The 25,993-nt window shown below is 40.1% G+C and overlaps 1 protein-coding gene across 10 annotated transcripts in view; it reads right to left on the bottom strand.

Annotated features, from left to right (window-relative positions):
- Positions 1–25,993, bottom strand: part of LOC110954494 (band 4.1-like protein 1) — a 98,754-nt gene that overhangs the window by 29,187 nt on the left and 43,574 nt on the right. For all 10 annotated transcript variants that reach the window (XM_051948575.1, XM_051948578.1, XM_022199054.2 and 7 more), the window contains 8 exons: positions 15,275–15,406; positions 12,652–12,819; positions 7,075–7,179; positions 1,970–2,012; positions 1,689–1,764; positions 1,115–1,333; positions 655–742; positions 411–563 (listed from right to left, as the gene is read on the bottom strand). In XM_051948575.1, the coding sequence (XP_051804535.1) occupies positions 411–563; positions 655–742; positions 1,115–1,333; positions 1,689–1,764; positions 1,970–2,012; positions 7,075–7,179; positions 12,652–12,819; positions 15,275–15,313 (891 nt within the window). In that variant the 5' untranslated portion in view covers positions 15,314–15,406. The remainder of the gene's footprint in view (positions 1–410; positions 564–654; positions 743–1,114; positions 1,334–1,688; positions 1,765–1,969; positions 2,013–7,074; positions 7,180–12,651; positions 12,820–15,274; positions 15,407–25,993) is intronic.

Genomic DNA, 25,993 nt, shown 5'->3' on the forward strand with positions numbered 1-25,993 from the left:
TTTCTAAACTTCCAGTCTTTGTACGAAGCCAAACTAACCCACTGCCGGCTGTAACATTATATTTAATGTACAGACATGAAAGTCAAAGCAATCTTTCCATCTATCTCTCAGGAACAAAATGAAGATGTATATCTTTTAAATATTCTTTGGTAATTTATATTGCACTTCACTAAAAACAGTCAAAATCTAAGCAGAAGAGGCATCCATAGATCATAAATTTAGATCTGAGAGTCGTTTAAGCCCCAAAAGAGCTCCGAATTTCCCAGAATGCAACTCTATCAGATCTCCTTGTTAGACCTTTCCTCACATTGCACATCATTCTAACACCACAGTCATTAACCTTGACGAATACGCTTTATGTGTAAAATAGATAGCATGCCCTTTTAATTATTCTTCATCACTATACTTACCTCCCCAGGTCTTATCTTGATGTAGAAGTTGCTCCTTTTATATGAAATCTTGAGGATCTTTGGCCAGGCAAAGCGGTTGATCCTCAGCCTATCACGGTAAATCAGCAGGCCATTGGCACAAACGCCCAGCATTATTTCAATCCCTTCAGAATCCTGCAGCAGACACAGGTCAAAATTATTCATAAGAAACACTGTATGCATTCTTGAAACCTACTTTCATCGAATCACTTTGGAAACAGCCGACCTTAGCATGATGCAGGTCTACCCCGTACATGGACAATTTCTTCGCATTCTCCAAGAAGTTAATCTCGGCCTCTGCAGGAGTCATCCCCCTAAGGGCAAAATAATAATAATATATATAACCAACAAAACAGGCTTTTTTGAATAAGAAACCCCAAATATTGAGTAAAAGCAGAATTATTTTGGTGACATGCTTAATGCTTGTTATATGCACTTCAAAATTCCTCTCATCTATCCATTATGTTTGGACGTGTGCCAAAAAGCAATGCCAAATCAGACCTTCTAGCTGAGAAAGCGTTCTCACACTGGCTCATACTGTGTGCATCTCAGTGACAGATGGTATGGTAATGTGATGGCATCTATGAGCCATATGCATGATGGAGTGTTTCAAGACAACAGAAAACTCATCCGCAGAGATTTGTGGCTACATGAAAGTCTGATTTAAAAAACAGCATGTCCAGTACTTGTAGTTTCGATGGAGCTCCATCACCCTCTCCTCCAGCTCGCGAGTCTGATTGGGGGCAAAGCGGAAATCGCTGACGTAGTCGGAGCCGTGGTCGTCTTGGTCGTAGTCTCCCAACTCGGCTTGAACGGTGTAGGAGCCCAGGAGGGCGTGAGTGACGAACGAGCATGGCAGTCGACCTGACAGCATGTCATCCCTCAGCTGCAGACACAGGTAGTATCTGTCAGATGAGACAAAGGAAGGAAAGGAGGGAGTGTTGGCAGTCAAACAGGCCTGAGCCAAAGCAAGCTTCAACAAGTATTCAGCGTACTTAATCCATGGCAGTTAGTACCATTCCAGAGCTAATCCTTGAAAAGGAGAGAGGGATTTGGTTTGCTTTGACACCGGGGCAAATATGCCATGAGAATTGTTACAATACTTTTATGTACACATACATCACTGGGAAAATAAAAAAGGGAAATCAGCTGCTGAGCTGACACGTGTAAGCAATTTCTCCTTTGATTAACTGTGAAGAGCATCTGACAGCACAGCCAGAGGAGTTACAACTGTTCATATTGTAGAAATGTGTCTGCTACCTGGTAATATCCTCTGTGAGCTGGGAGGGGTCTGGAGGGTAGAACTTGACAGAGAAGGCAAAGTGCCATGGAGCATCTGCAGAGAGATTATAATGAGAGCTGGAAGCTTAAATATATACAGTGTAATAGAAAAAATGCTAATTAGAAGACAGTGTTGAAATTGGCCCTAACAGGTTAACAAAAAACTTGCAGTTCAATTTTCGAGCAAACCTAATTTTATGTCTGTGCTAATTGAATTTTACAACATCCATCTACTACAGCTACTTGGAAAAAACACTCACTGCGCATCTGCTTCTTGATCTCCTTGGAGGGGTCCAACCAGTTCTGTAAGACAGAAGGAAGAATTCACACAGTGCAAACTGGAAACAAGGCTAATGCGCACCACAGTGTCACATTTTTGCTCTAATTGCCATCAGTGTTCCTAATGAAAGCCTCTCCATATGGTAAATTTTAAAAAAAAAAGAGCATTCCCCTGCTGAGGTGCTCAAACATGCAGGGTAGATTTAACTCGAGCGTGTTTTTTCATTGTGGCTGCACAGTGCCGTAGTGGTTAGCACTTTTGCCTTGCAGCGAGAAGATCACTGGTTTGCGTCCGGGCTTTCCAGGGATCTTTCTGCATGGAGTTTGCATGTTCTCCCTGTGCATGCGTGGGTTTTCTCGGGGTACTCCGGCTTCCTCCCACAGTCCAAAAATATGCTGAGGTTAAGTGATAACTCTAAACTGTCCGTAGGTGTGAATGTGAGTGTGATTGTGTGTCTGTATATGTAGCCCTGCGACAGACTGGTGACATGTCCAGGGTGTCGCCCGAGTCAACTGGGATAGGCTCCAAGCACCCCTCGCAACCCTAGTGAGGATAAAGTGATGTATAGAGAATGGATGGATGGATGGATGGATGGATGGATGGATGGATGGATGGATGGATGGATGTTTCTTCATTGTGCTGCAAAATCACTGCCTGATGTCATAACATCTGATCGAGCAGTGAAATGCTTCAACAATAGGGATGCCATTTCTGATTTGATCAATGTAGCATTTCATTGGTGGTGTAGATCATGCAGACTCACTAGCATCAGCTGCAAATCATGCATTTCAGCAGAACAGAAATACACAGATAGAAGGGAAACAAGTGTTGACATATCTCATATTCTTACCACATAAAATAGTCGCAGAAAGTAGAAATTTTGGTTCCAATGGGGCTTCACATTTTTTTAAACGGTCGTCAGTCTTAAATTAGACAGGTTTTTCATACCGTTTATTTTTTTTAAATCTCTCTCAAGGTTTATGAGGTTCCATGCAATCTCTCACTGCCCGTCACTCCACTTATTGCACTTGTTCGTGTTTGCTTCATTCTGTTACCTAAAATTGCCTTGTACTTATAATGTGCACGATACTGAATTGCGTGAAAAATACAGTTTTAAACTGGTTATTAAGCATAAATAAATCAATATAATCAACATACAATAGATCACCTGTTGTTTTCTGATGTCCATTATTGATAATTTGGTTCAGAATTTCATCATAATGATTAAATATTCACAGTATCTTCTCGAGAACATGAAAAACTCTAATAATTCAATTCACAAACAGTCATGTTGACAAAAACGATGCATTAAAGCTAAAAACACTTGATTACCTAAAACTATTTTTGAGTCACCTTTATTTTGTGCATAACCTGCATAATTATGTAAAGTCAACAGATAAATCAAACTAAATTGTCAATCTACAACGTCTTAAAGAAGAGAACTGCGAGGCTAGGAGGAAGACAGCCATGTTGGTGCTTAACAGAGGACTGAAGAAGAGAGTAGCTGCTAGCTGGTTTGGAATCAGTAAAAACAGTCGACATTAAAGCTAGAGAAGAAAACACGGTGCTGCTTCACCAAGAATCACAAAGGAAAAGGATGAAAATGAGAAACTCATGGTCACATGGGTTGAATAACTGTGTTTTTTAACATTTTAAAAGTGCAATTTAAAGTGTACAGGTAAGAGAAGAATGTGCAAAAAAGCAGACAAATATGAATATCTGAATACCAAAATTGAAGAAAGAACATTGAAGAACGAATATATGAATCGTTAAATATTGGAGACCAGCTTTAGTTCTCACTTATCTTTGAGAAGATTTACCTTTTTATAAGTAGCAGTTTGAGATGTGAAGGTAGAGAGATGTGAACATTCCTCCACTTCTGGTTTGATATGCAAATGTATGAGCTCATTGTGGTGCATTAATTCACTCCTGTTGTTTAATGGCTTCTTTTCACATCTTACCGTGCCTTACCTACTTTAACATCCTTATTCTGTCATCTTTAATTCCAATACTTTATGGAATGTTTCAGTGTTTTTTGTTTTTTTGCTGTGGCACCATTTCAGTATTTCTGTCAACATATTTAAAATCAAGAGATGTACTTCTCAGTGACACCACTACCACACACACAAACACACGTGTTTTCTGCATGCAACATATTTCTGAGAGCTTCCTGTGGTGCAGAGAGCTAAGCTGAATACCGCACAGCAGCTGCTTATTAATGCCGACAGTCTTTTTGGCAGCTGGTGTTAAAGCAGTCAGAATGGAACTAGGAGCATGAAGGGTTTATACAGCACAGCACAATCCTGTGGCCATGATGGGCAAAATGCAAGCCTCTCTGACAATTTATCTACACTCACATACACAAGCAGAAATACACACCCCTCCTCCAGTGGTTAATCAGGCTGCTAAAGACTTTAAAGAGCCGCAGGCATTTATCGTCCCCCGAATCTGTCTTATATCAGCGAGGGCAAGGAGCACTCAATTAATAAGGTGCTCTCCGCTGATTTGCTTTTCTCTGCAGAAAAAGCAGGAAGAACTTTTAATCACTGACCGTTCAAGGCTTCACTCTTGCCTTTGCAACCTTAGTTCATAAAGCAATCACACGGAATAAATGTTCTACTGAAGAGAAAATAATTAATTAACTCCCGTCTCCCTCGACTAAGACGGAGAAAGGACATCTGAAATGGCGTTTCAATTCTCGGGCTTGTTTGGTGAACCAGTCAGCAACTTCTCCAGACAGAAGGCTCAACCTGCACCCTAATAAGCCTGTCTTTGATGAGACTGTCATATTGATCTAAGCTGCAGCCTTACCTACACCCAGAGAGAGGAAAATATTTGAACTTCAGGCCTTCAGGTTACCCCAGTTAACCTGTCCGTGTAGGTCGAGATCATGCTCCATCCAAGGTTCCTGCCATCTTAAAGGCACCAAGTCACAGCAGGTGAGCTGACAAAGCATCCACAAGCTAATGATGACAGCAGACGATATGCTCCAAATGCGTAAAGGGACTTAGTCTTGTCATCTTTCATATCTTCAAAAGAGTAGGGGTTCCTCTGTAGCCTGTTGTGCAATCACATACCTGCCCTTAGGGAGGCTCACTTCAATCAAAGCCAAAAACCTACATCACACAAAGAGCTCTCATGTGAGTTGACAGCTAGAACCCATCAGTTCAGTGTCATTACATGATTATATGTTAATAAGCCTGGTCTGTTCACCTTAATGCAATAAAACAATAGTCAGACTCTCATTGTAAAATGTCAAGATGATTTATGAGTTAAGAGTTTTATGTTGGAACACATTTATTAGGAGCATTAACAACCAAACCTCAGCTGATAGAACTAAAGAATCAAAGACTCGGCGTGTCTGTAAAAGAAAAGTCAAACAGAAATCTAGGAACACACACCTGGGGTGAAAAAAGAGGAAGATAATGAAGCTTAAAGGGTCAGAGCACCAACAAAAAAACATGTTTTCTCTTTCTTGAGCAGTGTTTAGCCATGCAAACGGTTATGCTTTTATGTTCCAAGACTCTGAGATTTGCTACAGAGCGGATAACACTTTTCATGGAGGCCTTTTTCTTCTGCAGTGTTCTATTAAGTCATTTTTCTCTACACTTTATTTTTTCCAGCAATATTTTTGGACAACAATATGTCTTTTGTGTTGTGTTGTGGCAATGTCTGACGGCGCAGAGGTCGAGCACAGGCTGCTACTGTGGCTGCATGGGGCACAAGCTCTGTGAGATGAGCTATCGAGACATTAACGCTACATTCATCAATATTTTCATATTAACAATGGAGAAAATAATTACGGGTAATGTGAAAGCCACTGCTCATAAAGATAAACCAACAGAGAATTCTGTCTCCCCTTGTTTCCAGTCACTAATTTCAACAAAACAGCAGTGGTAAGCCTAATGTACGCCACCCAAAGGTAGACAAGCCAGTAGCTAGCTAGTGAGCAAATAGCAATTAGCATTTTACCGGCCAGAGCTAGCTGGAGAGTGAATTTTGGACCTTAATTTGTTAAATGGCTAGAAAAATGCAATCCCAAATAAGCACTGATGGGTCATTCCGTCAGGCCATCTCCAATTTGTAAGTGGTGACAGATTGGGCTAACCATGTGTAAAGTCTAGGGTCATGGATCAGTTAAAAATTCCTAAAAAAGGGGTGATGTCATTTCATATCAGTTATATGATGGTGTAAATGCAGTCAAAAATTGTCAATGTTTCTGTCTCCCCTGATATTCCATCAATAATAAAACCTATATCCAAACAGGCAGAATTTTTTTTTTAAACTGGTGAATTAAGGTGGATTGACTCTGATGTTGTGTCTCATAGATGTGTAAATGGGAAGTTGTTTGATGACGTGTTCAGAATATTATCTTTATACAGTCCAAAGATGTCAGTGTTGTGTTGACAGAATGCTATGCCATCCCTGAAGTAGCCAAAAATTAATTATGCAGGTGTAAAATGTAACACATGAGAGCTGCAAGCACCATTAAAACATACTGCAAAATGTGCATCTCAAAACCTGGCTATGCCACTAAGGGCTAGGTAGATTTCATTCTCCTTTTCACTTTCAACACTTTCATTACAAATGAAAAAGAAAATCCCTTAGCTATGTGCTAAAAGTTTCCTAACCTGCTTACCCTCTAGCATACCATGGTTATGAGAGAAAGATAGAGAAGCCAGTGAAGTCATTGTGGCATTTCTTCTTAGGACTTCAAATTTTCCTAAACTGTGGCTCTTGGCTTCAGTCCATTAAGGTTTAACAACCCCATGAAATTATTTCTGCCTCTGGAGAAGGTCTACCTCTAAAGAATATTTCTTGAAAAAAATTTCACATATGCATCTTGCAATGAGTAGAGTAGGCATTTTTTCATCTTCAGCTGCACAAGTTATTCAAATGGCCTTTGTCCTGGCCCAGTGTGAGCATGGAAATTTCCATTTTCCATTCATCTTTTGAATGATGGATAGTGTGCCCCTGAGAGAGCCGACCAAACCAACAAGTGAGAGGAATACAGATTGTTCAGTGAGCAACGTGTTTATGCACTAAAGCGTCTCAGGAGGTTATTGTGGTACACAATTCACTGACCTTCTGGCTGTCTGTGTCGGCAAAGGTCAGACCAAAGTAGTCCTTCTCCAGCAGGTTAAGATGCTCACACACCATATCCATCAGAGTCTGTCCTTTGGAATGTTTCTGAAAAGACAAGCGTACATGACACAAAAGTTGAATATAGAGAGAAAAAAAAATCAGGAAAGATTTTTTTCTGTGTTCCTAAAATACCATACATACATAAGTCTCTATTACTGCTACAGTTAGGTTTTATTGAGCAAGAAGTGCCTCAGCAATACACTATCAGACTCCATTAGACATCTGGGCCTTTCAAGCTTCTCTGGCTCTGAACACAATATAACAGCTCAGTCTTTCAGTGTTGTGTCACAGTCACTGTGCATCAAACACTTGACAGTGAAAGTAGACTGTGAAATGCTGTGGAAGATTGGTCTTTGCCACTGTGGGCAGATATTTCCTCTGCTATTGACAGAAAGTAAGGTGAGCATTCAACAATACTTACTTTCACATTCAGGTGATAACTTCTTTGACAACACCACTCTCTGAGTATTTGTATGAAATCCTGCAATCCATCACAATATAATATGAAAAATAATGTTTGGAAGAACATTTTGCTTTCTGTAGATCTACCATGTAAGCTGCAGTCAGCTGAATCATCCAGCTGATCCACACTTGCGATAAATTACTTCAGTGGATATTTCAAGTCATAGCAACTAAACCATCTTAGCTGAAAGAAACGCTTGGACATGACCACTAAGAGTCTGAGCTACTCACGTCCAAGTAGTGCTTTGAGCTAGATGCTAACATCAGCAGACTAACACTTTAAACAGGTAACAGTTACCAAATTGGCTCAGAAAACCAGCATGCTAACATCTTCTAATAGTTTCAAACACAAAATACAATGCTCATGGAACAGGTCTATCCACCCATTATCTATATACCGCTTAATCCTCTGTAAGGTTGCGGGGAGCCTGAAGCCTGCCCAAACCAACTAAAGGCAAAGGCTGGGTTCACCCTGGTCAGGTCACCAGTCTATCACAGGGCCACACACAAAGACAGAAAACCAAACACACTCACATTCACAGCTGTGGACAATTCATAATGACCAATATACCTCACCATGTCTTTGGACTGCAGGAGGAAACCAGAGAGCCCAATGAAAACCTCCACACAGAAACGTCCCAGGTAAAGACCAGGATGGAAACCAGTGAAGCTGTGAGGCTACGGAGCAAACAACTGAGCCACCTACAGCCCTGATGGAATAAATGGAATAGAAAAATGTAACCTTCTGGTAATGGCAGAAGAAAAGTCTGACGCCCACTGAAGTATTTTTCTTCTGGGAAAGTGTGTACCAAATTATATTCGGATTAGTAGAAATCAATCCAGAAGACAGCAAAATATTTTACTAAAAATTCAGACCTGTCAATCTAATGGTGGCACTAGAGGCAAAGTCAGGTGATGACATAAATCACTGGGATGCATCATCTGCTGAAAATGAATCTTTATACAGAATTTCACTGCAACCCATCCAAATCAAGGTGGACCCACCAAACGAGGCTGAAATGGTAGCAACCATGTAAGTTGTCATGTTGGTTCAGCGTTCAGCCCCCAATCCTCCCAGCTTCAAGGTTGTAAGGTCTAAACCCATTTGGCTTGACTCCAAACCATAGACTGTATATGTTTCAAACATGCCAAGTCTATATCGAGTATTCATAAGGCTGTTCAGTGCAGTCTATAAATTGATTATGTTATTGAGGCAACATAATCAATTTATGCATGGCTCATATGCCACAGTTAAATATAGAACACGGGAGAACTATGTTAAAGTCCTTCTCCTGGCATTCATTAAACCCCTAAAAACTCTTCTCTGACTTATGAAAATTACTGTATTTTCCATGGAGTAATCCCTTCATGCCTTAAAATGGCTTAGGTGTAATTTATACTATTTCTGCCTTAACTATGTGTGGGTCTTAGAATATGTAAATTAGTCCCCACTTCTGTCACTACCAACCTGTTTCATGTTGTAACAGTTGAGAAATTAGGCCACACATGTTCAAACAGGACACTAATTCCAAAGAAAAGAAGAACAACAACAAGAGCAAATTGCACAGGGTGGCCTACAAGTGGATGTGTCAGAATGGTAAATGACAAGGGCGCTTCAAACAGTTCTCGGCCTCACCAGAGAACATCACAGGAGAAAGACTGTTCTTGCGTTATTTTTCAAAATAGTCTCCTGTAACTTGGATGCACTTAGTCCACCAATGTTCAGGCATAATTATCTCTTTGCACAAGATGGTCACATCTTGACGCTCCGGATACTCCCTAATAGCATGAAAATGGCAAACATGCAAGTGGGATTTCAGTTTGGGAAACAGAAGTCAGATGGTGCAGGTTGGGGGAGAAAGACTCATTCAGAAAGTCACTTTAATTGCATCCGCCACCTGCTAAGTGGATTGACGCATTGTCTTGGTAGCAACAACAGTTAGCTTAAAGCGCTCCTCTCGTCCTTTTTTTGAGTTTTTGTGGACAGTGACATAAGGCCTTATAATATAAAGTTATGCCTCCAAATGGGAGCTGTGCCCCTTGTTTCTATGTGAGATCAAAAGACATTTTGAAATACTGTCATAATTCATGATGCAACAGGAATAGATGAGCTTTTACCTTTACTACTTTATCAAACAGCTCACAATGTGTTGTTTATGTTGGATAAAGACTGCTCACAATTTTACCTTCCCAACTTTGCAACCAAAAACAACATGTGCCTTTTTTTCTGGTTTTCCTGTCACATACTCCATAAGTCAATGGGATTGGTTCCTTAGGTTCGTTATGTATTAAACCCTGGCTGTCTGCATCCATCGTCATCATCTATGTCTTAAAGCATAACATGGACGTTACCAAGGTTAAAGACTTCTTTTTTCATCTTTACTGTTTAAACCCAACACCTAACCACAAATGTAGTTTTATACTCTTACTTGTCATTCTTCCTCCCCTTGAGCCTACTTTGTGAGGTGACAGGGAGTTGGAGCAAGCAGTTGTCAGGGAAACGGATGCAGTATTATCCCTCTGCTGTCTTGTTTCTTAATATCTCAAGGCTAGAGCTTGAAATGTTTTATTTTTTATTTTTTGCCATTGTGTGTGAGCGAATGGTGGGGCAGCACTTGTGGAGCACTTATAATGTACGGCGACAGCACGCTGTGTTATATCATTGGCAGAATTAAATAAGCAAATCAGCATTTGGAGTCTTAACAAGCCATGACCGAGATGATCCAGTCTATTTGCTTTCTGCTCTGGAGCAATTAAACAGTCAGGTGTAAAATAATGATCTCAGTTTTACCACCTGAATGGACACGGGAAACCCCCAGATAGTATTTTGGCAATGCAAAAAGACAACTAAACAGTATGCAAAACTCAGTTCCACCCAAAGTAGTTCTGTTCAACACAACGGCCCAGCCAGGCTTGACCATGCATCAGAGGGAGGAGGATGGAGGAGAGAACTGAGTAAAGGCGTGGTGCCTCCTGCTCCAGGACCGTGGGGACGCTCAGCCATGCATCCATGACAAAAGACTTAATTAACCCATGAATACGGCACCTCCTCCAAGGAAAACCCTCCCAGAGTGTGGCCCGTTTTCTCACAACACTATGATTACCAACTCCTGGAAGCAGAAGGGAGGTTCAGATATGGCAGGCATGAAGTTCCATCCCACCAATTACCGACAGGAAGCAGCAGCAAACCTGTCCATGACCTGGAGATCTGAGTCTCTTGCCAAACTCTTGCTTTGTACATCCTTCATTGGCAATGACGGTCATAGCTGTGAGGGCGGGTGAACGTACAGGAAGAGCACTTAAGATGCAAAAGCTTTCATAAGTATAAGGCAAACTATTGTTGCGGTGTGGAAAAGGCCCAAGTGCATTTCAGAATGTTTTCACAGCACTGAAAGAAAAGTTGGTGCAAGCATCGCATTCCTGATGGTCTTACCTCACACACACACACACACACACACACACACACACACACACACACACACACACACACACACACACACACACACACACACACACACACACACACACACTTACAAATAAAAAGCACCTTCCTCTATTATCACACACTCACAAAGGTCCATGCACGTATGCACTCTGCAACTATCCTAAGGGCTGGTTCGTAATAACATTGCTCTTCTATTTGCTCCTTGACTGCACCTGGCTTGCAATCATGTAATAACTATGGATTTCTTAACACCCATTAAGCAGCCCGTGCTGAGGCCTGTTTTTGGGGAGAAGGGACCAATCAGTAGAACATATTCAGAGGGTTTTCTACTAACAATGCTAATATGAAATCAGTACTGATACCAACACAACTTACTGTGGAGAACATTAATATGATCAATCCTTATTCAATTACGATTAATACAAAATTGCAACCCAAGATCTACGATGATATACTGTATATAAATATACATATATGTATGTATAAAGCTCAGTGATTAACATGTTGTAACTCACTTACCTAAACCAAACTACTGAGTAAAAAGACTGACTGTACATAGCTCCTGTAAAATCACAGCTGTTGTTTTTTCTTTAACTAGATTAATCTATTTTCCTTGTGTGCAGAGCTAAATACAGGCTGATGTTAGGCACTTTAACTAACCAAACATAGTGAATTGTAATGCTGAAAATGAAAGCTTTTCCGTCACAAGCTGGCATTTTACTGGTCACTTTAGGCAACAATAAAGCACCATGACTATTTGGTGAATGAAAACTGTATCTAGAGCAGGCCACAGTGTTTGCACAGAACTGATCACCTGCGATTGCTGTAAAAATTAATTTCAGTTAGATTTCTGTCAAACATGATTTCAAATTGCTCTTATATTAAGGTTTCCAGCAGTCCATCTGGGAACTCTCTGAAACAAACAAGCTAAGTTAACGATATGCTAGGTACACGATGTGCTGAATTTTGGTGTTATTCTAGATAGATTCTCTTAGTGAAATAAAAAGTTGAACTTGCAACAAAATAGCTTTTATCCCTTTATAGTCAAGTAAGTAGGTATAAATTCTTCCCCCCACAATTCTGCACAAAGATTTCAGAATAAAAAAGATAGATCTGCTCTGCCAGAGGTGTATCCTGCTGCTATGCAGAAAACCTGCAAAATCTTCGACTTGATGCTGCGCATTTATTTAAGGAAATGTACTTACATCTATCTTTTTTCTCTTCTCTTATGCATGCTGCCAGATACTTTTCCCAGCAAGTGGGAAATGCCCTATTTCACACTGCTGGAATAATGACAACAGATACCTTGAGTGGAATGAAGACTTCTATGCTGCATCATTTTTTGGTGCCACTGTGTGTATTACAGAAATATGTAACAATTCTTTGGCTTTCACCCCCCTGGTGAGCTCTCAGCACGGCACCCTCTCTTTTATTCTCTCTGCCCCTTTTATCCGCTCTGTGCAGCACCATACAACACACACAAATGCCCACACAGGAAAATAACAACAAAAGCAAAAGAATAATGGCACTTTTTTCAGCGGTTTGCTCAAAGCGTGTAAAGCCTAATTCCAGAAAATGTCTTAATGCAAATTTCTTTCTATTGTGCTTACCTCAACTTCTCCTTCGAACTCGGAGGAATCCAGCAGGGTCACTTTGAAGGGGGCAGTTTTCAGTCGTTTGGAGCCCTTTTGGGGAGATTTGAGGTTCTTGTTTGGTGATGTTTTCTCAGACATGTCATCTGTTTCTCTGTGCTCGTCGAGGTGCTTGGAGTTCTGCTCCTTTATATATAAAGATTAAAAAAGCAAGGACAGCCAATTCAATACACATTTTCAGATACATCTGTTAAAACTCACCAGAGTCAGGACCTGGAGATAAGAACATGTTTTTACATTTTAAATCCTCTTCTTTAATTAAAATACTATTAGTCTCACATTCTATTATCCCTCCTGGGCAAACATCACAAAGGATGCAAGGAGTAGAGAGAAAGCTGACAGTACAAAGTCAGCATTGTGGCTTTAATAGATACTGGATTTTGTGCGATATACGGAAATACCGAGTGGAATATTTGCCATAAGTGTCCTAGTAATTGAAGTCAATACTACGGATGCCGCTAGAACCGATAATCAGGAACCTGTTTTAGAGCAGAATTCAGGATGATGCTTATTTTTTATGATTCTAAAGGTGCCAAAAGTACACCAGCTGTCATAGTTCGTCTACTGGAGATTGTAAATGGCATCAGCAAGTCCAGGCAGAGCCGTGGGTTCGCTATGACTTGTGGCAGGTAGATTACAGTGTGAGCTGCCTGCTGTTGACAGCATTAGTTGGTTATAGATTGTATATAAAAGATAGATGTAGCTTCTAGATCTGAAAAGGTCTTCTACTGGTTTTCAGGTTGCAAAGCAAAGTAAAACAGTATCTAAATCAATGAGAACACAACCTACTTCTTCCTCGAATTTTTACCGCGGTGAGCATTTTCCTAAAGAGTTTATAGTTTCAATCAATAGTTTCAAGACTTATTTAATATAGCATAATGTGAATTTTGTAAATTATGGTCCCTTTTACAGTAAAATACAAAACAAAATCAAATTCTGTCAGTTGGGATGAAGCTAAATTCCAAACTTAAGGCTTCAAAACTATAATCCATAAACCAATGGATGACATCTCGGTGACTCAGTCCCGCTTTTACATACAGTGTATGTTACTCATATTATGGTTCAGCCTGTCAACATATAGCAGAAAGCATGCATGCCTAATGGTCTTTCCATAATATGAGCATTAGGAGGATATTGAGCTGGACAGACAGACGCAGATTAGACCAACACACACATCAACGTCAACTATATCGGAAGCTTTTCAGTGGCTCAGAAAATATGGATAAACCCATATCAAAATCTTTACAATTAAGGTAGATGACTGACTTTCTAAACACAGTGTTGTTTGTATCAAAGGCTACATTCCACAGTTTATTATAATGATACATTTTTTCATATATTCCCTTACAACTGGCCTATTTTTGATTTTTTTTTCCCTGTACATTTTTTTAAATATTAGTCAGCTGGACAGTGGAAATACAATCCCACCATAGAAAGTGCTGTTTTTTCTCTTTTTAAATAGTAATGTCTTTGTAATTACAATGTAAAGGCTTCATTCCAATTTTTTAACTGAACAGTTCATGCTAAAAATAGATAACTTCATTGTTTTGCTTGTTTGTTTGTTTGATGTTTTTGTTGTTGTTGTTGAAAAAACTAAATGTAAGTTGCATTGCTAGAGAAAATTTAATTTCTGGTATTTTCACATCCCTAGCAGGTTACTCAGTAAACAAGACAAAAAGAAACCAGAACTAAAACATAACTGCTTAACATCAGTTTAAAAAGGGAAAACTAATGCAATATCAAGAAATATTGTGAGTTAATTACTCCAGATGAAACTTCATCATAATTGTTCTAATTGTCATTATATAAAAGACCCAAAGGCCTGTTTTGAGGAACCAAGTATATTAATATCACTGCAGTGCAATAATATTCTTAGTTCACTGAGAGACAAGGATTGTGACTCATATTGGATTTGTGCAAGTTAAAAATAGCTGAAAACAGCCTATTTTTAAGCTAGTTTTAAGATTATGAAATATTCTACAATTGAAATATGTTGTAGCAAACACACAACATGACAAAGATTCACAAAGGCATTCGTTCTTAACAATTAGTAACTCCTGCTAGCTAAAAAAGCTTCTAAGATAAACAATTGATACAGCTGATGGTTTTGATGGGTGAAGAGGAAATATGAAATGTGGTTGATCTATCTGACCTGACACTTAAAAAAAATACTTAATCTTTAATTTTATACATAAAATAATGTAACTCCAATCCGAAAATGCTATGCTAACATCATAAATAGCATCTATTGTGTTAGCACGACTGATTGAACAGCTTCATTCACATGCATTTATTTATTTTTGTATTTAAATCACACAAAGTCACATTTATATTTACAAGGAAATGATTAATTACTATTAATTGATCACTTCCATCCGCATTTTTCTCAGTTGTATTATAACGTGTGCAAGTTGTGATGACATAGTGATTTCTTGTTTACGCAGTTGCAAACACTTTAATAACTTACAAAATAAAAGCTAACATTCCGCATATTGTGGGTTTTTTTTTTTTTTACTTTACCCAAACGTTGGTAATTCTGTGAATTTAGCAACTTTTTAAGTCAAATTAGCGTCATGCTAACCTGTTTTGCCATCTTGCTGTCAGAGGCTGAGTCCTGCATGCCTGCCGCTGCCCCCTGCTGTCTGGGAGGACCCCTAGCTTGTTCTCTTCACCTCCGGGCCTTCCTCTGTCGCTTCAGCAAAGTAACACCAACCTGAGAACACACAGGAATATATATTATGTATAACAAGTTGAGCCTTTGCTTCAAAATGCTACACCAAAACCGTTAGTGCATGCTTATTGCCAGAATATCTGTAAAAACATCAGTGAAAAATTCCAAACATGAATGCATTAAATTCAAAAGGAGCCTGAATTACAACTCTGAAAACTGCAGCTCAGGCGTATTTCACCTTGCCATCAAGGACGTTCACCTTAATGATAAAGTCCCTCACTGAGTCAGATAATGATCATCTATTTAAGCAAGACAACCTCCAACACTAAAAAAATTAAACAAGAAAGAAAGAAAGAAACAGAGATTGAAACCATACTCAATTCAAGTCATAGTATCATCCATTTTTATCAAATGAAGACCATATGCTATGAAATAAATCAATGACACAAAGACGCATCCAGTACAGAGCAGCAGCTTTGTCTCGTTATGTAACTTTATTACGCATCATCAGTGTTTTGTGATCAAGTGCCAATTTCCCAGTTGGAGCTTGTTCTTTTCAGTTATAAGTCATAGGGTGTGGATGGATGAAACAATAACCACAAGTTAAGTAGTTAAGTAAAAGTGGTGAGCAGCCAGTCTCGTCAATTTGGAGAGGTGTGCACTGAGGACACACAGAATCTGGACTACTAGAAGCAGTATTACAGTGCAGAAATGCTCTTCAGCAAGTAAAAACCAAACATTTCAAACTCGAGAAGGTTTTTTATTAAAAGTATTAGCAGAAAAATATATATTGTGATCAAAAAATAATAGGACTTATGCTGCAAAATGGCATATTTCAGAATAACAGATGGAGCATTTTTGGATTTTAATCACCAATCTATTATTTTTTAAGCACTTCACTGTTGCTGATGACAGATGTACTTACCCACTTGTATTCATTATATCTCTATTTTTAGTCCTATTGTACTTCTGTAATTTCTTGTCCTGCTGCTTCTTTTCTGTTTCCAGCTGCTGCAACATGTGAATTTCCCCGGCGAGGGATCAAAAAAAAGTTTATAAATCTTATCTCATCTCATATCCTAACATAAAACTATAACATTCAAATACACGTAGGTATGAGTAAAGTAGAAAACTTCCTTCTAAAATGTAGAGGAGTAGAACAAGTATAAACTAGTGTAAATAAATATGGAGGTAATGTACAACTACTGCAATTTTACTAACCTATTACCATCCACTATCAGGAAACGGTTAGCTTAGCAAAGGATAAAGAGTGAAAACAGGGAGAAACAGCTAGTTTTGCAACCAGACTCATGTTCACTGGTTAAATATGAACATAAGAGCAGTAAAAGTATCAAGCTGCAGTTAATCAAGGTCTATATGTGCTCTATTTCCTGACTTAGTAACATCTTAGTGAGCTTTAGTACTTGTAAGTACAACCAGACTGCCTGTTTGAACCCGTTTTGTATTCTTTGTGAGTAGAAAGTCAAAATATTCAGAATACAGAGTACCACCCATAGTATGTGCAATAAAAGGAGCACGTTTAAATTACATACATGCATTGTTTCATATAAAATAACTATCATATACTTCTGTTAAGGAGAATAGTTCTGTGCACTATTCCAGGCATACAAACCGACAGGTTTAACAATGACATCCTTTAAGGGATTTTGTATTTTTACTGTACTTCATATGGTAATTTAAAGACTCTGCTCCTCAAAAAACTGTTGCAACTCTATGCAGATGTATTCTACTTCACCATAATGAAAGACTTGCGTTTTAAGAATGGAACCTTTTTTGGTGTGTCAGAGCTTGGAAAATCCAACGCAGGAAAAGCATTTTGTTCACATTGTAGATTTTGGTGTAATAATTTATGTTCTCTTCTAAGGAGTCGTGTTTCACCACTGCAGCTGTACATTTGATGTGTTGGAAGCCCTTGTGGGTTGGGTACCTTAGAGTGCATGATGCAAAAATAAAATTCACATTGTGTGCATTGCTTTTTCGTTTATTAAGGACAAACCGACAGCTCAGCCTCCCCCACAACGGATTCCTCTGTGTGATTTTTTAATATTAGTAATGAGTGGAGAATTGAAAACGATGCATTTGAAGACAGAAAAACCTGACATCTTACTTTGAACGATACAAAAACGCATTTGTAAAAAGATTCTGCCCTTAAACTCCGTTACTGAGATAAAATCGTCTTTTTTTTTAAATTCAACTGGGAAAATACAGAAGCTGCTCATCCCCACCAGAAACACAAGGTAACCCTGTGGACAGGGTTGAATCTTCTTTAACCGCTCAGTAGATTTCCCACAAGACAAATACGATGCTCATGACCCTGGAACATGTTCTTCCATGACCTCTTATCAAATGTAGGCAAGGCATAATATGTGAATATATCCTCAATGGGATCTGCTCAACACAGCATATAGGAATAATGCAATGTATTATAGAGATCCCCAAAGAGACTTCAGGGCCTTGTACTGTACATAATCCAGGCTCTATGTGACCCTGGTGGTCTCTCTGCCCTATGAGCAACAAATCCCATCAGCATAATGCACTCTGGGATTGTGGGTGATTGCGGATGACGACCACGATGAGAGCGCAACTGGTTCATGCTGGTTCAGAGGAGACACAGCCTCTTTCAGGCTTCAAACCAGGGAAGGTCTTGACATATTGCGAGTGGTTAAAGGAGTGTGAACCCCCTCCTTCTCCTCCTCCTCCTCCTTCTCCTCCTCCTCCTCTGCTCTGCTATCACAGGCGTTCCATTACTTACAATCACAGTGATTTGACAGAAATGAATTCCTCTCCTCGGGGACAAAAGTGAAGCTTGGAGTGCTATGTCCGCTCAGGGCCTCATTTCCCCCCCTCGCTGTTTCATCCAGCTGGGCACTGAGCTATAAGTTGCTAAATCAATTTCCAGACATTGGCTGAATCGCGGATATAACTGCCAAGTAAACGCCCTGATTGGAGAGGCAAAAACTCTTTCAGTTATCGCGTTCTGATGGGGGGAAAGGAAGCAAACACACAGCGCGCGAAACATCGTACTGTTATCGCCTCCAGGTCCGATTCAGTCAAGCTGAAAATAACGAGAGCCTCCTCTGTGTGCATTACAGGTGTGCTCTTTCTCCTCTCGTCCAAGAGAAACAGAAGTTGACGTCCCCACTCACTTAACATCCATCTGGGCTACATGACACAATGCATTCATCTACAGCCATTTGTGTGGATGTAGCTGTCTCACTTGTGCTCCGTCCAACCATCTCTGTTTCCCACTGTGGACATTCTTCACTTCTGTTGTGAACATATTAACAAGCAACACAGCCGACCGTGACACATTTCATAACGGCACTCGAATCGATAGTTACTGTTACTTTGAAGTGGTCATGAAAGATTTGCTCAATTCATGTCTGCCAATAATTGCACCGCCCTTCAAGGACACATCACATGTTGGCAGATACACACAACAGAGAGTACAAATCCCATAATCCAAAGTTAGTTTGCAGCAAATGGGCTCCCTTATTGAGACATCTTCTCATGAAATCAGATTAATTACCAAATTAACACAGATTGATGTCATGGAGTGAGTGAGGCAGTGGAGCCCCACGAATGCATTAATTTCCTGTAACAGACCATTAGCCACAATTGCCTCCATCAGCCCAATGACTGAGACCTCTGCAGAGGAGAAGAAAGAATGTTACAGTGCAAAGTGTGCTGCATGTCTCCTTTGTTGTACACTACGTGCAGTTGACTGACAAGGTCTGTCTTTGATATCTGCCATCAGCAATAATAATTCATCACAGAGGAAAGCATATTGTTTCCATGGAGGGTTGTAAAAGGCTTCTCTTCCCTAACAAGAGCAGCCTTTTCCCTTGTTTCTATTGCTTCTCTCTCTCTCTTTCTTTTTCATTCTCATCAGAGGTAAGCTTTAATCTAAGCCGGGCAAGTGAAGGGAGAACGAGAGAGGGAGCATGCATATCTGTGGAAGAGTACTGGCTCGGCTCCGAGATGCAGTTGCCATGGTAACAGCATAGAGTACCTCTTTTATTTTTTTTCGCACCCAATCATCTCTCGCTCTCTCTCTTGCTCTCTCTCTCTGTTTCTCTTTCTCTCTTCACAAAAGGAGCGACGGAAAAACAGAAAAACCATCCCGAACAAGAAGGGGAAGACGAGAGGCCAAAAGATGAGGCGGGTAGAAAGACAGGAGGATCAAGGATAAACGGAAAAGATAAGAAATGACAAGAGGGAAGGAAATAAGCTGATGTGGCATCACGACTCAAAGGAAATGTCAAGCAGCCTTCCCTCTGGTTAGGAGAAGCCGCACACAGGGACGGCGGGAAGGCTGAGGCAGAGATGCAGGCCGCCACTGCTGATGCTAAACTCCCTCTGCTATCAACCAGCAAACACAACCAGCTCCTGATCAGTGGACTGAGAGTGCGTGGTCATCACTATTTGGCCAGCACGCCCTATAATCTCATTGTACAATCCAGGGCTCTGTGATCTTAATCGCATTTGTCCATTAGCAAGCGCTGAGAGTGCCATGCAGTTGAGTAATTGCATCGAGCACATTTGGAAAATAGAAAAAAAAATGCAATAGCTACTGCAATCGGATACATGCTAGCTTTAGATAATGTTGGAAACAGATAAATGCAGCCAGAGTGAAACATATACACAGACAAATAAAGGTATTAGTGTTTGATGATGATGATGCAGCAGAAATAATATATTAAGCATGCAGATGAAAGGAATATATTACAAAGCAGGTACAGAGTGCAGAATCCTAATTCGAAGCTGAAGTTCAAATACAGTGGCAAATCGGCATGAACAGCACTGTTATATTTCTGTAAATCACTGTCAAGTGATTGGAAAGTTTGGGTGACTATGAAGGCATGTTCACTATTCCAAAGACAAGAGACATTTAAAAGTGAACAGTAAGCTACAGTTATTAATTATTATCCATTTTACTATCAGTTTTTTGCTTGCACAATGGTAATTTGGGCAAATATAAGGTGTGGCGCATTGCTTTGTGATATTGTTTGCAGAAAAACACACACATGCAATAGACAGGATGTTAGCAGATAAAATTACACACAGAGAACTCAAGCTTTCAAATATAATGGTGGATAGTAACAAGTGCAATATCTAATAAAAAGTAAGTGATATCAAACAGCCCACACCTATCTAAAAGATTAGCAACAGCAATTAAATGATGTTTTTCTGGATTGAAAACTCATAAAAGCATGAGTCAACAAAAGTCAGCTATGACTCCCAAGAAGCATTTTGGCACAAAACATCAACCATACGCCCTAAAATTCTAATATTTGTACTGTTACAGTGAGTTATTCTTTGTACATGGCTGATAATATTTTCACTCATTTATTGATTCACTCTGTTTTTTTGTCAGTTCTGTTTGGGATTCTAGGTCACTGAATTCATCCATCAGAGCTGTGTTTTGTTCCCACTGCCTACAGCTCTGATTCATGCAGCTGAATAGTTTCTTCCCTTCAGCATCACAGTCTGAGAGGTAAATTAGTGCCAACCGCCGAATCAAACTGATGGAAGCGTTATTTAACAAGCAGCTCTTCCCGGTTCATAACTACACAATACTGGCTTTAAACAGTGCTGTGAAAAATGATTTGCCCCCCCTACAGAAATCTTCTATTTTTGCATATTTATCACACACAAATGTTTCAGATCATCAAACAAAATTTAATGTGAGACAAAGACAACTCATGAAAACACAAAATTCAGTTTTTAGATAACGATTTTATATTTTGAAGGAAAAATGCTGTCCAGCCCCGTCTCGCGTTTTTATAGAAAAATAGCTGTCCCCTTAGCTACCAACCCACCAATTTACCAAATTAGTTATTTCACCAGTCACACCCCCATATGATTACTGCCAGGCTTATTGAATCTAAATATCACTCAAACAGAACCTGTCGGTCATTGTGAAGTAGCCAAAGGGTCTCAAAAAGCAGCACATGATTCCACGTTCTGAAGGGATTCAAGAACAGATTGGAAACAAAGTCGTTGACATTTATCAGTCTGGAGGGTTACAAAGCCATTGCTAAGGCTCTGTGACGCCAGAGAACCACAGTGGGAGGCAATATCCACAAATGAAGAAAGCATGGAACAGTGGTAGGCCGTTCCAGGAGTGGCCAGCCAACCAACATTTCTCCAAGAGAGAAACTGTGCTGCACTCTATGTGTTTGTGCATTAAGTGTTCCTTACTGTCCACATTCAGCAGCCACTGGACACCTGCTACTTTACTGGGCAACACTTCATCATGTCGTCAAACAACCCCAGGGCTTCCTCCTAGAAAGCAGCGGCGCTTCTGTCTGCTGTGTCTCGGCCCCACTGATCCGAGCTACCCTGCTACATGTCAGTTCAAACAGTCGCTCAGAGAGAAGGATGGAAGGCTCAAGGACACTGCTCTCATTCACCAGCATCACACTGCCTGTCATACACCCTGACAACAAGTGTTAACACTGATGGAAGCCACTCAGGCATTGCCCAGAGCATTTTTTTTCTTTTTTACCAAAGCACTTAGAGTAAGGAGAAGCAGCGTGTTTTTCTAACGGTTTTCTTATAAAGATGGCGTTGCAGCCTTTGCATCCCCTGAAGCTGGAGTGCCCTCTCGTCACTCGGCTAAGTTTCCTGGGTGATCCTACTCCAGCGCTCGATGACAGATGAGGCCTCATTGGAATGACAGCACAACAACAACAACTACACAAAGCTTCGCATTCCTGCAGCACTTCTGAAATTACCCTGAGATTAAAAACGAGCCACATGTCTTCTCTGCAGCTGTAGTAACAACACGTGCTTCCTCTCGACTCCATATCTAATTCTCGACATCAGCCAGCTCTTAGATGTATAGCAACAGTTAAAGTTAAGTTAAAGGAGAGAGAGCAGAATTACCAAGAAGACCAGCAGAGGGTTGAGCGTAAATTGCTGCAGAGACACTCCGTCACAGTGTATCTAATGGAAGCTGACCTTTCTCATGCTGTGCCGGAGAGCACTGGTGCATGCTCGAGGACAGACGCCTCACCTCTGACAGATCTGTCTGAAGATTCCAGACACCGCAGGGACTAGAGCTTTGTTTTTTTCCCCCTTTGCAACCTCCTCTATCAGCCCACACTCTCACAGCTGATACTGTGATAGATGAGCGAAAGCAGCGTAGCTAAAGTGAAACCTAGCAGTTTGCAAGCAAGTTAATGGGAGTTTAGTGCAGGCAAATGAGGGCATGGGTGTGGGAGCACATGGGCAGCTGAGGAGGCATCACCATAGACCTGGAGGGCAGGGAGACACATGGTGGCAAGACGAGGCTTGTTGGCTTGCAAGTGCACTGTCAAAGCTGTGCTAAATTCTAAAAGCTACAAATCTGACACACGGATCTATGCGACTTAGAAGAATTATCCTTAAAATGCCTGTTTCTGAGATTTTCCCTTTTGTCTCTTCTGAGTGTTCAGACTACAGCTGCCAGAGTCCTTTCCAAAGCAAGTTTTTCAGCTCCACTCACTTTATGTCTCAATATGTATTATTTCAACCTCAAATCTCCTCACTACATGCAAATATTCTGATGATATTTTCTATTAATGATGAGTGAAAACTGCTCCGCTTTAATCCCATCCGATTCATACAATATGTAAAGCACAAATTAGTCTTTCAGATGTGTGTATTTAGATGCGGGCTCCTGCTTCATCAGTCGCTCTGCTGTGCTGTCACATTCTCAACGGCCAGTGTGTAATTGTCACGGCAGGAAACCTCCGCTGTGCTCCACATAATGAGATACTGTCACAAATGCTACACTTCCCAAACCAGATTCTGCAGCACTGTAATCTCTGTGCGGGCGAAAATTATTTCCTGTTGCTTAGAACCACAATTACAGCTGTTTCGTGGCTGTTGGTGAAGCGATGCAGACAGAAAAAACAACAAACGGGTCAGTGCAGTTTGGATGAAACTGTACTGGCAAGCATTTTTTACTGTTTAGTGTTGTGGGGTTAAAGGTATTTTGATCCAAAACAAAGATAAGCATTGCTAAATCGCTGACAGTATTAATATATTACTTGTTGGTTTAGTGTTTGTCAGCAGGCAGAAGGATACATACATGAGTTTTTATTGTCCAAATACAACGTACACCTGCAACTCACCAGATTCCCTACAACCTGCTGTCTGTACGCCTTTAGCTGAAGACGAGCTCGACTGTCCCACAGTTCAAGTCACGTTGCCAATAAATCCACATCTCTCGACAATTTCAAACAGGACTCGTGTGACGACCCAAACTGCTTGAAGTTTTGCCTCAGCGTTGCACACACATTTAGTCTCACTCTCATTTCGCCTTTCCCTTTGAAGAAATACACAAACACACATGCACACACACCCTCCCACGCAACACACTCTCACTTTCCCTTTGATTTCACTTTCTGCATTAGATGGCTGTTAATTTATTTTTCTTTTTGTTCTAATGCATAAAATTCATATTGTGTGGCTTTTTTCAATTTCATTTTCAAAAAAGAAAGCCTCCAGTCTTTCTAATTTCACCTTCACTGTTTTTCACGGTACATTCTGTCTTCTCATCATGTATATATATTTTTTCTATGCAGAAATCAATCAACTGCCTTTGCAATCAGTTCGACAGCAGACAATGATTGCAGGAGCATTTGTTATCAACAGAAGCCACAATTTAAGACACTTTTAGGCACCCACCTTGACGTGGTGACAATCCCACGACTGAATAACATCTGATTTACTGTTCAAAAGTACATTTAAAAGTCATAGCAGCAGACTTATTAGAAAAACCATTGAGGTAACATTTGAATACATTTTTTTAGCACTGCATAAATAGTTCACATTGATACACTTGCATTACTGTCTGTGTGTGTGTTAAATCTTTGCACAACAAAACTGACATATTATCACCTTGTGAAAGTAAAATGGTTTTACTATGGTAGACAAGAGTTGTATTCAAATCCATCAGAAATGTGGCAACATTAACATTCATTCAGGGTTTAAACACGCAACACATTTTAGCCCAATATTTACTCTCCTTTTAGCTATGTTTTAGTCTCCACCAACTTCTGAAGGAAATACCTGGCACTGCAGTGTGCATTGAGTTTATTTGATTTTTCAATGAAAACACCTAAAAATGACACTGTTGAGAGCCAGTGAGAATGAGCAAAAAAGTTTTACAATGTGCAAGATGCTAAAATGTTCCACAAAGGTTGGGCTGAGGAATACAGTGATGATAACTAATACAATATCAAAAAATTAAATAAAGACCCAATCTTAACAAAGTCCACTTTATATGTCATGGCACACAAATAATAATTCTAATTAGGGATATAATTAAAAGTTAACCAATCAAGAAAAATGTACTTGTTTAAAATGCAAAAAGACAGTTGGTCTGGCAACAGCAAGCTCTGTGTTAGCAAGAATAAAGAACTAAAAGAATGATAACGTTGATATTAAAATTTTGAAATTAATAGTTGTGTGATTGCTATTTTAGTTGTGCTTACTTTAAATTTTGATTGCTGTAGTTTGGTAAGATTTTTTTTTCTGTGGCTGAGAACTTTGAGTGAGTTTAGCTAGCAAGTGACCACCATGACAGAGACTTCTGTAGCGATTAATGACTTCTCAGCAGTGTAACCACATGGCTAACGGGATCGAGACAAATTTTACAAGTTCCCCATCATTAAGGGATAATATTAATAGCATTTAGTTAAGAGAATTTTTTGACATTTGTATCCCTAATTCCAGGGACGGCTGATATAAATGGGCTAACAGGGCTAAGCCCTCCCAGGCCAACACAAAAAAGATGAGAAAATTATTTTTTAAATAATTTACAACAGATTGTTTTACGTTTAGGTGAAAACAAAGGTAGCAACAGCACCAATCAGTCAAAAGAAAAACATAAAATATCTCTAAATGGGCTTATTTTTTACAGCCCCAGCAGATACAGTCCGCTTTCATTCATTTCGTTCTTGTAAGTGATTGACAGGTGTCATGTCCCGCCCCTGTGATTTACTGATCATTTGGGCTAACTTCAGTCAGCTCACAGGCCTTAACTTTGAGCAGCGAGTTGACGCAGCCGTGCTGCTATTTGTGCCAGTTTGTCACTTTTGAGGATGCTGACGGAGAACAACCTTCAGAGCACTTTTTCTGAGACACTGAAATGAACACAAATAGCCATCACAACTCCGATGACATCAGCAGAGTCAGAGAGGTGTTTCAGTACGCTCAAGAGGATTAAATCGTTTCTCCAAAGTACGATGGGGCAGGACAGATTGAACGCACTTGCCATGCTGTCTATCGAGAAGGACTTCATCCAAAAATTACCAGACTTCAATGACATGGTGATTAACCTGTTTGCATCCCAGAAAGGCCGTCGATGTGAGCTTCTTTTCAAATAAGGAAGGCTGTTGTACTGAAGGCGTGTTTTGCACTACATGTAGCCAAACAGTTGTAATAAGACAGTTGCAGCAGGCTATCTGTGGGCAGTCGTTGCAGTTGGAACACGTTTTGTAGTGGTGTGTGTGTGTGTGTGTGTGTGTGTGTGTGTGTGTGTGTGTGTGTGTGTGTGTGTGTGTGTGTGTGTGTGTGTGAGTGAGAGAGTGAGTGAGTGAGTGAGAGAGAGTG

This window comes from Acanthochromis polyacanthus, chromosome 5 (assembly GCF_021347895.1).
Source record: "Acanthochromis polyacanthus isolate Apoly-LR-REF ecotype Palm Island chromosome 5, KAUST_Apoly_ChrSc, whole genome shotgun sequence".
Taxonomy (NCBI): Eukaryota; Metazoa; Chordata; class Actinopteri; family Pomacentridae; genus Acanthochromis; species Acanthochromis polyacanthus.